The 18,902-nt window shown below is 34.1% G+C and overlaps 1 protein-coding gene across 4 annotated transcripts in view; it reads right to left on the bottom strand.

Moving 5' to 3' along the window:
* PCNX1 (pecanex 1) overlaps positions 1-18,902 on the bottom strand; it is a 168,274-nt gene that overhangs the window by 82,143 nt on the left and 67,229 nt on the right. For 2 of the 4 annotated variants that reach the window (XM_029236695.1, XM_029236696.1), the window contains exons 7-8: positions 17,137-17,269; positions 11,010-11,194 (exon numbers count right to left, since the gene is read on the bottom strand). The exons of the other annotated variants lie outside the window; for them this stretch is intronic. In XM_029236695.1, the coding sequence (XP_029092528.1) occupies positions 11,010-11,194; positions 17,137-17,269 (318 nt within the window). The remainder of the gene's footprint in view (positions 1-11,009; positions 11,195-17,136; positions 17,270-18,902) is intronic. 4 annotated transcript variants of the gene reach the window in all.

Raw genomic sequence — 18,902 nt, 5'->3', positions numbered from 1 at the left:
AGAAACCAGAGCAGGGAACTAAAATGAAATGATAGGGTTTTTTGAAGTGATAGGGTGGGTTGCAGAAATCGTTAGCAAAGAAAAAAGTTAAAAACTGCCTTGACTGAGATTTTAAAATTATTTTTAAATTGTAACTTTTTATGCTGTGCTCTTTCCTATTAGCATGGATAATCAGAGTTGGGCTGTGTTAAAATTAACTTAGATTAGCAGAAAAAAAGAAACACCTGATCAAAATCACAGATTGCATAAATGCAGAATTATAAAACCACATTAAATGACTCAATCAGAGTAACAGGGCTGGGCGGGCTTGTGTGAAATCCAGTAAGAATGGAATGCATAAATATTTGTGTTTATATCACATAATTTGTGTGTATTTTTGAAATAAGTTAATTCTATATTCAGTAGAATTTAAATTATTGGAGTATATTCTGAGTATTTAAGCATTCCATGGGATTTTTAGTAATATAAGTCCTGTTCTTGGGATATTAAAAATAATACATATTTATATGCAACTGAAATCAACTAAAATATTACTCTTTGTAATTTTCAAACGAAACAGTAAAAGATGATTAGGTCATTACTGCAACTATGTTGTCTTTTATGTATAGATGCCTAGTATGAAACTTATATAGAAATGGGTGCATTTTAAATAAAAATAACCCCCCCAAAAAGCTTTTCAGAAAGAAAGCTGGGAAAACTGAGTAGTTTTATTACTACATAAACCTACAACTACAACTACAAATCTACAACTCTGAATGCGTACAAACCACGGAGTAACAAGGAGTAAAATTTAAACAAGGCATAAAACATGTCTAAGAAAAGGGCAGTTATAATTACAACAAATGTGCATGACTTCAACACTGCTTTTTTTTTTCCCTAAGAAGCGTCTGTCTACCTACTAACTTTACAAACATGTCAGGTTCATAAAAACATACATGTCATATGTCAGAACAAACTAACTTGGTATTAAGGCTTCATGGTGTAGTCCCAACTTAACTCCACCAAAAGAACAGATCCTATGTCCCTCTTACATCTTTGGGCTTGGCAGCTGACAGCACTTCAGAAGTAACAAATTTTATTCAGAAGATAATTCAGAAAAAAACTACACTAAAAAGTGTTTAGCTTAAGGTTTCAGAGAAAAACTTAGTAACATTTTAATATATGAATATAATAATCTACTAAAGACATCTTCAAAAATAACCAAAACAGAAATAAGTACATATTGCTATTGGTTTATAAAAATTAATAATATCTTAAATTTGTACAAATCTTCTTAGCAAACCTAACAACTTGACATATACCTCATTTGAGATTAAAACCATAATCACAGCTAACCTTTCTGAACTAATAAGTAAATGTGCCCTTATTAATAACCCTATTTTAATAAGTATTCTGTATTTAGAAAAATACTTCCATTTAAATATTATTTCTAATGAACATTAACTGGGAAGAAAGTAAAACATCAGTGAAATATGTCCTCCTCACATGCATTATGATTATAAACTAAGTTATCTCCTCATAATTCAACTCCCAGGTCATAACTAATTATATCTAACAGTATGGCTCTGTCATGATTTTAAAAGAAAAACATTAATTTCTGACAAACAAGATTGGAGGCTGGAATTTCAGACTTAATAATGACATTGGCCATGATATAGCATCTCTAAGATAAAGAAAAGTTAAGGCACCTGGTATTTCTGTTTCAAATATTCAATAATGACTGCTATTGTCTTCAAAAATTCAATTTAATTACACAAAACCCTATTTTTCTTGAGGTGGGAGAATTTCCAGTAACCACAGGTCAATACATAAGTGATGAACAAGAAGATAAGTAAAACTGAATACTGATTTAAGGAACAAGGACACTTGAAGCATTTCCCTGAAGTCGCAAATTCAAAATAAACACTGGGGACTTCCCTGGTGGTGCAGTGGTTAAGAATCCGCCTGCCAACGCAGGAGACAAGGGTTCGAGCCCTGGTCTGGGAAGATCCCACGTGCCCCGGAGCAACTAAGCCCGTGCGCCACAACTACTGAGCCTGCGCTCTAGAGCCCGCGAGCCACAACTACTGAAGCCCGCGCTCTGCAACAAAGAAGCCACCACAATGAGAAGTCCGCGCACCACAGCGAAGAGTAGCCCCTGCTCACCGCAACTACAGAAAGCCCGTGCGCAGCAACGAAGACCCAACGCAGCCAAAAATAAATAAATTAATTAAAAAAACAAAAAACCAAAATAAACACTGGCAAAACACTGATAAGACACAGAAATTAATGAGATTCTCTAATTAGTCCTATCAATAAAAATCCTCACCACGTAGCACAAAGTTCAGTTAATATTGTGAGAAACCCTTAATGCATTCTTAATGTCACTCTCATTTCACTTATTTATCTTAGAAAGAGGCGGTTACCAGAAGGACAAATCATCCGTAGGGTTCTTCCAATCTCCCTAGCACCAACGACAAAGAAGGCCTCTTACATTTCTTGGACGATTTCCTTCTGTAGATCCCCACCCTACACCCCCATTCATTCTGCACTCTCCAAGCCTAACCCTGATACACTGCTTGACTTCTCACTTTTCTAGCATTATTCTTAGCGCAAGGAGGGCCTACAAGAGCAAAGAGAGATAGAGACAAGGGAGGCAGCTTTACAGTGTTTTTAGAAGACAACTGGGGGACTACACACATCTCTATGACGAACTTGAGTACTCTACGAAAAGTGTCTTTTTCTGGTGGTGATGAGTATTGTGCTCACAATGCCATTCCAATGAATACATGACACTTCTAAGAGAGAAGGCCTTGACAAGTTCCAATTTCTTGGATAGCACCCCCCTTATTATGAGTGGTGCCTGTGAGTCTCTGAGGAAACATGAGTTTTCACCCAGACAGAAATGACTCATTTTACTGCTGCTTACAGGTTTATGGACCTGTTTCTCCCTAGACCAGGGATCAGCAAACTTTTTCTGTAAAGGGACAGATAATAAATATTTTAGGCTTTGTGGGCCAGATGGTCTCTGTTGCAACAGTTCGAGTCTACCATTGTAGCGTGAAAGCAGCCACAGAAAACACATAAAATAAATATTTACTTTATTTACAAAACAAGCGTCAAGCTAGATATAGTCACCAGGCCATAGTCTGCCAATCCCTGTCCTAGACCAAAAGCCTTACTCTTATAAAATCTCTTTAATTCTCGTGCTAAATGGAAATCAAGTCACTATGTTGCTCCTGTTCAACACTGACAACCAGCCCTTGTTCCTAGAACGGGCAATGCTGTGCTAGGTTTTTAAAACAGGAGAAGAATAAGAAAAAGGGTAGAAATGAGAAGAAAGAGGTTGATTTAGAAGAGAGCTTTTGAGTACTGGTAAGAAAAGACAGATAAAGTCTATTGCTTGGTAACAGTGAAAGAGATTCATATACTGATCTATTTTACTGCCATGGTCACTGTTTGCTAGTTCTGACTTAACACAACATGTCAGTTCAATAAGTGGAATCCCCAGATCAGGTGAACCTTCCAGAAGTGAATGTACAAGCTCATATTCTGATATAATTTCATCATCTCACATCTCCTTCAAAAGGGCAAGTCCTCCTCATCTTGGTAAAATAATCCATAACAATGACATTGATGACATTACAAATGATTAGATAAATAAACAAAAAAAGTCACAGAATGGGAGAAGATATTTGTAATTTGTATCTGACACATTAGTTGTATCTAAAATATCAAAAGAACTCTTAAATGTCAATAATAAGACAAACAGCTTGATTTTAAAACTGAGTAAAACATTTGGACACACTTCACAGAAGATATATAATATGTTTAGTCAATAAACACACCAAAGCATCCTCATCATCCCTGCTCACAGGAGAAATGTAGATTTAAGCCACAATGAGATATCGTTATACACCCATTAGGGCTAACATTTAAAAGGCCAAAAATAGCAAATGTCAGCGAGAATGGGAACAACTGGAACTCATACATGCTGGTGGGAATATAAAATTACTTTTGAAAACATTTTAGACATTTTATTCACAAGAGCCAATACCTGGAAACAACACAAACTTGTCCATTGACAGATGAATGAATATAAAATATATAGTAAGCTCATAGAATGAATACACAGCAACAAGGAACATACTGCTAACAACATAATGAATCTCAGAAGCACCATGCTAAGTGCAAAACTAAACACAAAAGGCGACATATTGTGTGACTGCATTTATATGAACTTCTAGGAGAGGAAAAACATAATGACATAAAGCACACAGTGGATGCCTGTGGCCAGGAGCAGAGGAGGCACGGACTGCAACGGGGGCACAATCTTTTGAAGATAATGAAAATGTTCTGTATCTTGACTGTGGGATTTCACAGACGTGCACATCTGTTAAAACTCACCAAATTGTACATGTTGAATGAACACAATTTATCATGCCAAAATTATATGTCAACAAAGTTGATTTAAAAACAAACAAGGAAAAAAAAGACTAGTCAGGTAAAAGACCAAGTAGATGGATGAACATGAGACAGCATGTAGTCAGTGAAATTCCCACAAGTTACTAATCAAGGTTCTGGAGAATGAGTGACATTTGTTGCTCTGTTTTTGTGTTTCATTTTAAAAATATGACGCATCGAAAGATTCAAAAGCAGTATATAAAACGAAGAAAGTTCCCCACTCCCCACAGAAAGCCACTGCCAAGAGCAGTTTCTGTGTTCTTCTGAACAATTTTTATCTACATTTTGTCCCAAAACAAATGGATCATTCTCTTCATACACACTTTCTAAAATTTACTTCTTTTGCTTACTAAATAGCTTACCTTTTCATGTCGATAACACATATATATCAAGTTCTGAACATTACAGTTATGTTCATGAATAATACATCAGGGTTTCTCTAGTAACAGACATTTAGATTGTTTACAGTTTTCCAAATTACAAGCAATGCTACAATGAATATCCACGTACATATATCTTTGCATTTTTGTGAAACTTGTGGATTAAAATATATCGGCATTTTTGGTCTATTTTTCTAAACCTCCCTCCAAAAATGTTCAATCTTGTAGTGGACTATTTCACCAGACCCTTTCCAACAATGGACATCACTACACATTCAGTAGATGAAAAATATCATAATCCTATTTTTAATTTGCAATTTTAAAAATTATGAGCAAAGTTGAGCTGTTTGCCCATAATTGCAAGCTACTTGTAACTCTCAACTTTCCTAGTTGGTCATTGATCTTAATCTTACTGATCTGAAGCGTTTATTGTCTTACTGTGGCAAAGACTGATGTCTGGCCTCCAGTATGCATCTTGTCCTTATCCCTTTTAAAAATAGGACCTTCCCCTCGCTGAATTTCAGCTGAGCCTATGTCTATCTACTTAGAGACCTCTCCCAGCTTCTCCTGAAGCTAGAAGTTGCCACGTGACTATGTATGAGCCCATGGAAGGCAGGAGAAAGTGACAGGCACATTTCCCAAGTCACAGTCTGAAAGATAAAGGCTAGCTGTCCTTGACCTTTTTTTAGCACCACCCTCCCCACTGCCCTCCTGTCTTGGGGGAAATGTCAACAACTGGAGCAGTCACTGTGGACCAAGCAGGGAAGCCATATGTGGAAGATAAAAGAACCAACCCATCTGCCAGGGACAGCTCCCAACAGACTGTTATGAGAGAAATGTAAACTTCTCTCTAATTTCAGTCACTGATGGGGGATGAGGGAGGGCAGGTCTCTCCACTAAAGACTCTACCTATATTCTAACTAATGCACATACTAGTCAAATTTAATTTAGAATCGTAAGAATGTTAATGTTAGAAAGCAGTTAATATAGTGCTTCAATGAATTCTTTACAACACAGACTGGCAAGCGACAAATCAGATATCTCAACCAGTCTCTGTTATCTACTGTAAAATTCCTAGAGTAGTTCAAGCATCCCAAACTTTTAAAAATAATATGCCGGTAGTCTTTCCACAGTAACAATGATAAACTTCTGAGCATTTCCAGGAAATGACGGTTAGAGTAGATAAAATTTATCTAGGTTTATTTTTAATTTTAATATTTGTGGGGATAAAACAGACACTCTCAAACTCTGCCAGATAAAGTGTAAACAAGCTTTCCATAAAGCAATTAAGAGTATACATCAAAGTCTCAATAATGTTTATTTCCCCTTGACGGATAATTCCATTTCACTGTATTTGTCCTAAGGACATAATCACAGCTGTACAGAAAGGGCTGTGCAAAGGATGTTCAGCAGAGTGTTTATTACAATAGAAAATATCAGGAATCATCTTGAAGACTAACAATGGGGTTAACTGGTTAAATAAATTGTAATAAATAATAATGTTAACAATAATAGTGATGATTATTTATGTAATTTACTATTGCCAGGCACTGTTCTAATTGCTTTCAATATTTTAATAGGTATAATCCTCACCGCAAACCTATGAAGTATTATTACTATCCCCCCCTTTGATACATGAGGAAACTGAGGCACAGGGAGAGAAAATAACTTGTCCAAGGTGACACAGCTAGGAAGTGGTAAAGCTCGCATTTGAGGCCAGGAAGTTTAACTCTAGAGTTCACTATTCTACACTACTTTTCATGTAGCTCTCAGTGATAAAATATTACGCAGTCTCTTAAGAACAAGTTAAAAAACAACATGAATAAATGTTCAAATGTGCTAAGAGAAAACAGCAAGAAGCAAAACTCATACCGTGACATAAAAGTCATACAACATCATCCCAGTTCTGTGTTAGAAAAGTATATACATGTATGCATTAAAAAAGAAAGGAAATAAAAATAAAATGTTAATAGTGACTATCTCTGAGTGGTAAGACTGCAGATGAGTTAATTTTCTTCATTTTATTTACCAGTATTTGTAAACTTGTATTAGAACATGCTCTTCCCATCCTTACACCAAAAAGTATAAATAGAATACATCCCCCTAAATTCTTAATACTTCTTCCTTCCAGAGATAATGAAGCATTTTTACTGTTTCCATAAAAATAAACATTTTACTTTCATTTATAAATACTGGAGATATGGGGATATATGTATATGTACAGCTGATTCACTTTGTTATAAAGCAGAAACTAACACACCATTGTAAAGCGATTATACTCCAATAAAGATGTTAAATAAATAAATACTTTGTGTTGCCCTCCCCTGCAAAAAGGTCCAAAAAATAGAATTTGTATTCAAAAACAACAATAAAGGGTAAGATCAAGGTTGTCGCAAAAAAGAATATAACTTTTAGTTTAGATGAATGAAAAAGATCTACCATAATACAGGAGACTAAAGTATGGACTCCAAGGTCCCTTTAAAGCCATCTTGACTTTGTATTTATAGTAATGAGAAGTACTTAATGACAGAGCCCAAAATGTTACAGAGTAGTCCATAATAATATAATCTATTTTAAACACTAAGACTAACATAAAAATCACTGAAAGTATTATAGATCATCTGAGTCTCTGCTTTTTAAAAAAAAAAAATTTAAAAGCCTCCAAATTGTATTTCTCCTTAATAATGCATAGCTGCTAGAAACTGCTTAAGAAGGTCAATAGCGTGTTGCCAGATTTCCATTAAATCTTTTTCTAGAGCTGATCGCATTTTCAAGGTAATAAGTTCTGTAGTAAAGCGGATTATCAGAAAGAATACCTTCTTTGCAAATACTTGTACAGTAATGAAATTTTTTAAAAACCTTAGAAAAATCAATTCATTACTCTTTAAACCTCTAATACATTAATGAAATTAAGAAAGTCTTAAATTCAGAGGAACACTACCTATGATATTTATATATTTTACATTTATGTCTTGATAAACATAGAACTCTATTGTCCTCATTTCTTGCCTGTAACAGTATTTTTATTTTTCACATGAAAATAATTTTATATATACTTCTCAAAACATATCCTCACCACCACTAATTTCATACACAGAAAAAAAAAAAAGACAAATTTTCCTGTTTGATCCCATCTAGAATACTTCCTCTGAGATGTGATATATATTAAGAGCTTAACTATCAATTATAATAACCTGTTTCATCACTACATCAATTTATTAGTCTTAATCCACAAGCGGAAGCCAGGATTAACATAAAAACTGTCTCTTGTGTGACTTACCTGGGTAATAAGCAAAAGCTTGTTTTATTTAGTAAAACTGCAGTTTAATTCAGACTATAGTATGAAATCAACTGCAAGTAAGTTCAACAAAAGGCTGATAAAAAGAAAATTAACCTTTAGAATGTGGTTTTTACAAAAAGAATAACATGTTACATTGAAGGATTTGAGAAATTCTTTGATAGTAATTTCCTTTTCAAAGATTTTAACTTCAAAACTTACCCATCACTTACATAATTATTTAAACAAAGTTTCCATGGAAATGAAGTCTAGAAATGAGAAAGGAAGCCATCCAAATTTTTCCAACCAGGTTCTAAATTATACACTTATAATTCAGTTTTTAAAATTATGATGAACAATGATTATGCCTGTGGAAAATGGATGATGAAAATGTATTTTTCTCTGCTGATTAAGCTACTAATAAAACCTTATAATGCCATCGTCAATGAACTTTTCCACCACGTCCAATGCTACCTGATAATCTTGAAATGCTAGATAAAATGCAACAGAAAAATAAGGATTCTCAGGGTTTAGTATAGGAAATGGATGTGGTTATGTATTATGACACCACAGAGTAAAAATGTCAAAAACACAGTTAAGGAAAACTACCTAGGCTTGGAATTAAATAATGCCTGACTGCAAGTTTCCTTTAATCAAAAAAGGCTAATATTCCTCACTTTAAAAAGTAAACGCACAATTACAACATATACATGTATACACATAAAAACATTTATATGCATCCAAACATATATATGTATAAGTGGATATATGTAAGTTTGAGTGTGTATGTGTATGAGTGTGTTATATAAATGTATTATGTGTATTTATAAATTTTCACATGTAAAAATTATACATTTAAAATTTTCAGTTGAAGAAGCTAAATTTGGAAGGAAGCAATCCTTTGTAAATACTCCATACTTTCAGGGAATATCATGGCTAACTTCAACATATTTGAGTATACAGTATCCAAATTCATTCACACAAAATTATTTTACTACTGTTAATTAAAATCATGTAGAAAATTAAACTATGCAACAAAAATATTCTAGTGGAATACATTAAAAAATCAGTGTCTACCAATTCCTTCAAGTTCAGCTGCAGTTCATTTTTAGAATCTGTTTTGGCCAACCTTATGTGCTATGAAACGAACAGGTATACACTGTCCATTGATTGTGTGTTTTGTGCTAATTATTACTAAGCATTCAATTTGGCAACATTCAATTACCACAGGCCAAGAACTATCAGAAACCAGTTAACACAAAAGATAAAATCCAAATTTTAAGAGAATATCCTGAATATTCACCAGTAGATGCTAAACTGATATGTACATATTCTCAATAATCTGCATGTGGTTTAAGCATGGAACTTTATAACTAAATCTTGCTTAGCAAGTTTTTTGAGCAAATTAAGAATTTTTACAAAGGAAAATCACCTACTGGTTCAATTTATTCTTCATTTGACAAGAGTTTAAAAATCCAAAATGGATTAAAACTAAGCTTAGCTAATCTACTACCAAATGATCAATGGACAATGGTGATAGTGACCGTAATTTTACACATACAAATTGACAAGTCCTCTGTTCATAGGAACTTTGGGTTAACCCAAGAGAAATGTCAATAAAAAGATACTATTTACTCAATATATTTGCAACTAAGGAAGCATCCCTACTTTCAGTCAAAGCAAGTAACTAAAAAGTTTACCTTACTCTTCTCAAACACCCTCTTTATAGACTCCCTGCCCTCTTCAAATTACAAACTCAAAAGCAAAAGCACTCTAAAATTAAAATGTTTTATTGCCTTCTCATTTTATTTAGAAATCACCGTACATTCTAATGTATAAATACCTCAGATGACCATTTTCAGCTTTCTATAAGATTTGCTAAAGACGACAATTTTCATCAATATGCATCTCTAATACTTACTAATTCTCTCTGTAACTAAGAGTTTTTACAAAATGGGTAAAGAGTCAATAAATAGCATATGAAATTTTATTATACCTATTTTGGGCACCCTGGACCATCCATCCTTCTAGTAAAAGCATCAACTAAATTATCTTCTTTATAAATGAAAGACAGTTATAATATGGAGAAACAAAATCACAGTAATAAGCAAATATAATACTTTGAAATATGTATTTCTGAATAACAGGATTTTCTTCTTCATTATATTTACTTAAATTGCTATTAATCTGCATTTTGAGCACGAGGAAGCTGAACTGGACAGAGAAATAGAAAACAAACCAGTATAAAATACTGTCTTTTTAAGGCATTACTGAGGCTTTAAACTATACCACCTCTCTGAGAATTAACTATTTAATAACTGATATTTCTATTTTTAGATGTATTAACAGGAAAAGGAAAAAACTTTATAAAGTCATTTGATAGTGGTATAGAGCCATCATGTCCTCAGAATACTGCATTTAGAATTATAGTAAGTCCTATTTCAGATGATAGACATTGAAGTAAAATATAGAATACTTAAAAGAAAGATTATACAGTAATAGGCCATTAGAAAGTACTTTTGCCTTTCCTGCAGCAGAGAATTCAGAGAAATTAAGGTTCAATCAAAATAATTTTTTAAAACTCAACATTTCACCACATGGTACAAATGCCAAGAAATAATAAAATTGCCCAAATCGTTATAACAGGACAGTAAAGCATGAACATTTATTAATACTTTACCACTAATAACGGACATGCTCAAAAGAAAATGTAGAGTAAGAGTTGAAAGAAACAGAAAAGGGAAAAGCAAATATCAAATTTTCCTTATACACAGGGCAAATCCTAAAAAAAAGTGCTCTTATGCATAGTTCCAAAATGAAGCTATCTCAGGAGAGAAGTGTAATCATTGTTACCCATTATCTGCCACATCAAAGTTTTACGTCACCAAGATTATATAAGGCCTGCGTACCAAGTTCATCGTGCAAACTGCTGCCGCCTACAGCAGATGCATTGTCATGTGATGCTTCTAAGTGGACACTCCCATTTCTCACCAGCAAGGAGGCACTAGCACTGAGCACTGCAGCCTGGGAAGGGGGGCGGGACTGGACTTTGACCTGGGCTGTGGACTGCTGGTCTTGCTGACCATCTTGAAGGCTAGGAAAAAACATGGATTGGGGAGACATTACAGGGAAGAAAAGAGAAAACAATAGCTAGAAGTCAATATAGAAAACTAATCAAAAAAAAAAAAAAAGATTTCAATGTAACCTAAGAAAGAGCCAACAAACTTTGTAAAATATGCAGATCATACTGCCAGCTTAAAATTTCTGGTCTTTAGAAATCTGATTCATGGTGATGAACACAGAAAAAATTCAACGTATACGTAAAGCAACCAATCTGTGACACCTTTCCACCTCAAGACAACAAAGTTCTAGTATAAGGAAAAAAGTAGCAAAGAAGAGTCACAAGTACACTAAATATATGTAGGTTGTAGCTGGTCCCTCATAGAAAAAACCTATTTTTTAGTTCAATATGCATTTTTATAAATAACCTTGATATAATTATTCTAGAATTGTTCTTTCAAATATTCTGGCATCTCAAATTCACAATAAGACAAAATTTCTATGCACTTGAAAACCAAAGAATTTTTATCAAATGCAACCAAGATAACAATTTTGAATCAAAAGAAAATCACAAACTAGTGAAGAAAACCAGAATAAAAAACAGTGACTCAATCAAGTGAAATAAAAATGACTGCTGAGATGCTAGAAGAAATATAATTCATATATAAAGTGTTTTTTCTATCAAAAGCCTACATAGTTCTGAAATAAGGCCACAGGCTTTATATACAGGTGTTAGTTAAAATGATCATGTTCCCTTAGTGAATTTTGTTCTTATCTTTTCCAATTCATACCAAAGTTTCATTACAAGAGCCCATCGTTTTACAAAACCATAAAAATAATTTGGAAACCAGTAATTTCTCAAGGTATATTATAGTCTTTTCTGAATTTTACAAAAATTTAAAAATACTTAGTATTTTGTGATTATAAATGTTATTAAAATTATCTAAAAATTAGATAAAATTAAGAAACTATATTATATTCTTAATTCATTTTATGTTTATATATATTTTAAAACACTATGAATTTTAACTTTCTTAGTATAACACTCAAATTTAAACTGATGAAACTCATGAAAACACTCTGAGTATAATTATTATATGTCATTCTCTACATAATGTTCAATGCAACTCTGCACTATTATTAGACCTTTTAGGAATTAAAAGAAGTATGCTACTTAGAATGGCCTTATTCGGTAACTTTATCATTTTCATGAGTATCAGCTTCTCTCTAATCCTTTGAATTAAACGCAGCGGTTTCTCTGATGTCTATAAAACAAGACTAATCCTGCTGCAGACTGGGAAGAGAGCTGTAATTTGAAGTAGAGTTGAGCCTTGAACAACGCGGGGGTTAGGGAGCCGAATCTCCAGAGTTGAAAATCCGCGTATAACTTATAGTGCCCCTCCTCATCCGCGGTTCAGCGTCCAAAGATTCAATCAATTACGGATCATGTCATCCTATAGTATTTATTATTGAAAAACACCCACATGTAATTGGACCCACACAGTTCAAACCCATGTTGTTTAAGGGTCAACTGTAACCATGAAATAAGACTAAGTAAAAAATACTTCATATATTGCTGAAAGCTGTGGTTATGGTAACAGAACACACTCTGGAACTGTACTGTCTAAGACAGTAGCCACGCATGACTAAAGTAACTAAAATGTTAGCTCCTCATTCATGCTAACCGTATTTCAAGTGCTCAAGAGCTACGTAACACAGCTAGTGGCTACCATGGCTACCACAGCTACCAGAGTGAGCAGAAGCTAGTAGTTAGCGTGTTCTATACTGGACAGTGCAGATTATAAAATATTTCCACCACCACAGAAAGTTCTGTTAATCACCACTACCTGAAACATTAATTTTTTTTCAGGCTTCTTTTAGAGCCAATAAAAAGTACATAATCTAGGGCTACACTGGTGGCACAGTGGTTGAGAGTCCGCCTGCCGATGCAGGGGACACGGGTTCGTGCCCCGGTCCGGGAAGATCCCACGTGCCGCGGAGCGGCTGGGCCCGTAAGCCATGGCCGCTGAGACTGCGCGTCCGGCGCCTGTGCTCCGCAACGGGAGAGGCCACAACAGTGAGAGGCCCGCGTACCGCAAAAAAAAAAAAAAAAAAAAAAGTACATAATCTAAATAGAGCACAGGAATGTATGCAACATATTAAAAACAAATAAGTCTGCAAAACACTTACAATGCTTACCGGCACTAACTTTTTAAGTCATAACTATAAATAGTAAGTCTGTCCTTGGAAGCATAAACCTTACCAAAATGACCAAATTTCACAAGGGAGAAAATTTTGAGTAGCTCAAGTACTACGATCCTTCAGATTCAGAAGACGAAATTTTATAATATATGTATATATATATACTCAACAAATTTTTCCATCAATTTCTTCACTTAAAAGTCATAAACAAAGGTGCTATACGGCAGTTAGATGTATTCTAATGTGAACGTATTGAGAATACGCTAATCTTCAACATATCAATATATAAAAGGTTTTCAAAATATTAGGCAATGCATGAAAATCAGCTCCAGAATAAAGAAACAAAGAAAATTAGCCAAAATCTATGCAGTTGTAAATGTCCAGTTTCTGAACATCAAAAGCTAGACAAAAAGTATTTATGTCCCTTGAATTCCTGTTTTCAAGAATCGTTCAACAAGAAAATAGCGTATTATTTTTGCACAAATTGCTAGGAAAACTATTCCTGGAGGTGGTACTTCACCTTAAGCTAACTAATAATTGACAAAAATTAATCTTTTTTACAATACCAATTATATATCAAAACTATCAGTTTCAGAAAAGGTAGCAACTATTTCACAACACAGCAAAAGGTAGAAATTTAGGTTTCTAAACCATTAATTATCAGTAGCATCACTGACACGCAGTCTTACTAATTAATTAACTCTTCTAATTTAAATGATAAAAAAATATAGTTGGTCTTGGTCTTTCCTTCCTCTGTACCACTTACTTAATATTTGACACATTCTGCCTTACACTGTTATCTTTGTATCTCCCCAACTAAACAATAAGCTCTAAGAGTATGATCACATTATTGCTATGAATCTCCAGATTCCAGAGAACACTCAGAAGAGTATCTTGAACACAGTACACAAGCAACAAATATCTGGTGGATTCCTTCCTGTCTACCACAAAATGATATGAATTTCCAATTATGGACTCAGTTATTACTATGACCTTATTTGATTACAAGTCTTTCAATCTTATATTTAACAAAATAAATTTCAGGGCTTCCCTGGTGGCGCAATGGTTGAGAGTCCTCCTGCCAATGCAGGGGACGTGGGTTTGTGCCCCGGTCCGGGAAGATCCCACATGCCGCGGAGCAGCTGGGCCCGTGAGCCATGCCGCTGGGCCTGCGTGTCCGGAGCCTGTGCTCCGCAACGAGAGAGGCCACAACAGTGAGAGGCCCGTGTACCACAAAAAATAAAAAAAATAAATAAATAAATAAATGAATTTAAGAATACAGTAAAGCTTCTTTCCCTTCCCCCAAATGCACTGATGATTTATTTTCATTCCAGTCCATTAACTAGAGTTCTAAAAGATACCACATTTAGGCTGATAAATATAGAACTAACACTTAATATTATTATAGAATTTTTAAACATTCATTTTTGTTTTTATCTCTAGTAACTGGGAAGAATTAATAAGGGCCTACAAGGTTAAGTTAATGAACAAAAAAACTTTAAAAAGTAATTCTGAAATAGGATATTCTAACAAGCATAAAAAATACATGCAAATTCTCTTTGTGAGGAAATTGATGATTCACCCCCAATCTTTGGAGACATATACTTTACCAAGTTGCTTTTTAGACTGTCGATTACTTACACTATTCATTAAACTTTAAAATAAGTTAGTAGATTTTACTGATATTTATAGAGTAATTATAATTAAAGTGTTATCATACCTATTCCATTTCTTTTTGACAAGTTTTTCAAGTTTTGCATAACCATGCTATCCCATATTTATTTAAATATGAGATTATTATGTAACTCGCATTGAGAATACCACTATTACTTTACCTGAATATTTCTGCAATTTAAAAAGATGGTTTTATTCAATTGGTGTTTCTCCTAATTCCTCACAGCTAAATTTTATCTTATTTCATTCATAATGAAGTCAGCCTCTTTAAGATACATGCAATCTTTGTACTGGAAATATCATGGAACCTTAACAAAATCTACATGCTGACTGATTATTGGAAGACTACTTTCCAAAAATCCTAATGTCAGCCCTTTACAAATAAAGGGCTCACAGCATATCCTCATTTGAATGGTGATGTATTTAAAACCTCAGAAAAACATGGAGAAATCCTATGTGGTTGGCTGGAGTTAGAACAGTTCTTTAATATTCCACCAGGCAGAGAAAAAAACCAAATTTGTCTACATTTGTTTAGTGAGTGAGATCCAAAGAATGAAAGGATTTTTAAAGACTAAAAAGGTTAAAAAAGATTAAGAAATATCAACATGGAGTGAGAAGGTAAGCAAAGAATATGTCTATGGCAAGTATAATTCAAGGGGAAAAAAAGAAGAGGTTAGAAAACACAAAATAGGAAAAGTAAAATGAAATGGTGAACACTTTCTGCAGGTTGGGACTACACCCCAAATCCATCAGCAAAAAAAAGTTACCTCAGGGAGCAAAGGAAATAGAAGAGGAGGGCTCACAAAAAGTAAAGGCACTCAGAAAAAGATTTCTAGACCAAATGTTTCTTTTCAATGGTTGCTTTCCCATTTTTATATTTTAAATATTGGTTTAACTAATCCACACTGCATTATAAATTATGTATTACTGCAGGATTAATTAGGAACATGATCTATGAAAGATGAAGTTCCTGATTGTAATGTAAAACTCAGAAAAACAATCAAGTCTTAAATCCCAAGGGGAATATAAAATAAAGCAGTGATTTAAAGATATAAGGATTTTGCTACTTTCATGAACAAGATTTTAACAAGGGAAGGGATTTATCTCTTCAAACCTACCATGCATTCAACAGCAGTTATTTCACCAAATTTTCTTCCTTTTGAATTTCAAAATGTAGTAAAATAATTTGGGAAATGATGCTTTTGGACACAAGAGATTAATAAAAGCATACGGTATAATAACACACGCACTGCTTAAGCAAGCACATATATTTTCGTCCATATTTGTATTCTTTAAATAAAGCATAAGTCTTTTGAATAGGTTTTTTATATTTCTAATTCAAGCCATAGGCTCATTAGATTTGACATAATTGAGAATAAAAAAGCTTAAGAATTTCAATTAAAAATTACTCCCAAGATTATAAATAGATGCTTTCCTAATTAGGAATATTGGAAAAATAATTTTTTTTTGTTCAGCATACTATAGAGGTTGAGAAATTCACCATAAATGTACATACAAATATATACATCTGTATATATATATATCTCTCTCCAATTGACCATAAGTTACCAAAAATTAAATATTCCAGTTCCGTGTCATTTACTAGGTCCTGGTGTTTAATTTTCAAGCAATGCAAAATAAAATATATTATATTTTAGTGAAATAAAATAATCAAACTGGTTTATCAGGCTGACGTCAACAAGCTCACCACTCAGTCCATATTTGTTCATACTGAACACTGTTCAAGGTGTTCGGGAAAGATACTGCATTAATATTACTAATTTGGTGTAGGAAAAAAAATGAAAAGCTGACTTAAGGCCTCTATTTACATTTTTATAACTGCCCTAAAATAATTTTTGTGATTTAAAGTTGGCTAAACCAATCTGATCATTTTGTTTAAATAATGCAATATAAGACATGCATAATTCAATAAGCTCAGTCACATGCAGAGAAAGCCTAAAGAAGCGTACGGTATAGGAGAGAAACTGGAAGAAAAAAGAAAAACAAAGCTATTTAATAAATGCTTTCTTGAGGCTGACAGAACAAGTTAGAGGTCTGTTACATGCATGCTAAGCTTGGTGGAATTTTAAAATACCATACCTTAGGGGTGATCCGATGAGCAATGTAGGAGGGGTAGGGTTACTCCCTGCATTGTGCCGGCGCCGTACTGCCTGGCGCCTAAATGTGCTGCGTTCACGGCGAAATGACACTGCCTCCTCGCTGGCCTGTGCTGCTGCATTAAGACAGACTTAGGTCAAACAGGAGCCTAGGTCAGAGGCGTAAACAGCAGCTGAGCCTGTCCTCCCCAGATACGACAGATTAACAGTGAACCTATGAAAACCTTTTGGCTCAGTTAGTCAAGTTCCCTCTACTTTGAGGGTGGGAAGTCAGGGACTACACACAATCCTTTTGATTAAAGATAACTGTTTCTTTAAAAATAATGTTTCTGATGTTATCTGGCCTCACCGGCTTCTCTTCAACCTCAATTTTCTATTTTAAGATCTCTGTTGTTTTAAATCTTTTTCTAAAAGTCTTATTTAGTCCCATATTCCTCCACTAGCCCTTTAAGTCCGCCTTAAAAGTACTGTATGTGTCAGTTCCAACCAATGGTAAAGGGGCATTAATTTCTTCCTTTCATGAAGACAGTAAAAGCAACAGCGACAGTGCCTGTGATGGCGAGGAGTCAGGCAGTAAGTTTGTCTCACACTACCCTGTGCCATAGTTCTGGCAGCATTAAACGCAGCTGCTGACTGCTATGCTGCACAACTAGCTGTTTAAATGCTCGATTCAAGGTAGCATGTGTATATGTTAACTGTAGAGTAGTTGGCTACCATCAAACTTTATTCAACTCCGTGCCCTCACACTGGTCCCCTCAACACTGGGAAGCAAATGTCAGCAAAATATCACCAAAAAAATTAGAAACCCATAGCTTAATCCAAAAGCAATAAAGTACAAACGAAAACCAAATATATAACAATGAGAAAATCGAAACTATGGCTTAATAGAATTACATAAAATTTTATAAAACCATGACTGATTTGGGTTTCTAAAACAGAACGCAAAATGATGTTTATCCATTTGAATCTAAAACAATTGTTTCCTATAGTGATCTAAATATTTTAAGAATCATTTTGATTTTGCGAAAGGGTATTTTGATACTAAATATGAATAAAGACAAAACAACTTAGTCCAGATGACATTTTTTTTAACAACAAATGAAAATTTCTTTCCAAAATCAACAATGTTGTATTTTGACTTCAGTTCTCTGACAAGTGTTCTTGACATTTTGAAGGCGTTACTAATTCTCATCATTATTCTGCTTAGCAACAGCCATTTCCATCAATTTAAATGTTGATTTTAATAAAGTATTCTTTCAAATGTTTACACCTTTATCCCTTGCCCAGGCTGCCCCAGTGAACGTTCTTTGTGTAATTAATCCATTATAATTAGGAATATATGGATTACCTCCAGAAGTCATGGACTTCTCTATCTTTAGGCAATGTTTTCTTTTATTAAAGGGATGACAAGCACAGAATTATTTCACCCACTTGGCAAGCTTCTGCCGGTAAGAAGTGTAAGTCACAAATAACGGGTCAACAATTTACATTCCTTCTTTCTTTTTCTGCTCACGCACTCCAGTGACATTCTAAAGTTAGACAACTAAATCAGAATTAGGCTTTGGGGCTTTGAATCCAAACCAAACTTGACTCCCGGAGCTAACACTTCTTTTCTTTTCTTTCACCAGTTTTACTGTGATATAATGAAAATTGCTTTAATGTGAAAAGGCTGTTATTTGTGATGTAAAAGCTCATGTACACAAAAATTATATATGACCTGTGAGAACAAATAATGCTGATTAAATATGA

The sequence above is a fragment of the Monodon monoceros genome, unplaced genomic scaffold (assembly GCF_005190385.1).
Source record: "Monodon monoceros isolate NGI ecotype Baffin Bay Population unplaced genomic scaffold, NGI_Narwhal_1 Super_Scaffold_21, whole genome shotgun sequence".
NCBI lineage: Eukaryota > Metazoa > Chordata > Mammalia > Artiodactyla > Monodontidae > Monodon > Monodon monoceros.
This window is presented reverse-complemented; position numbering and strand designations above follow the sequence as displayed.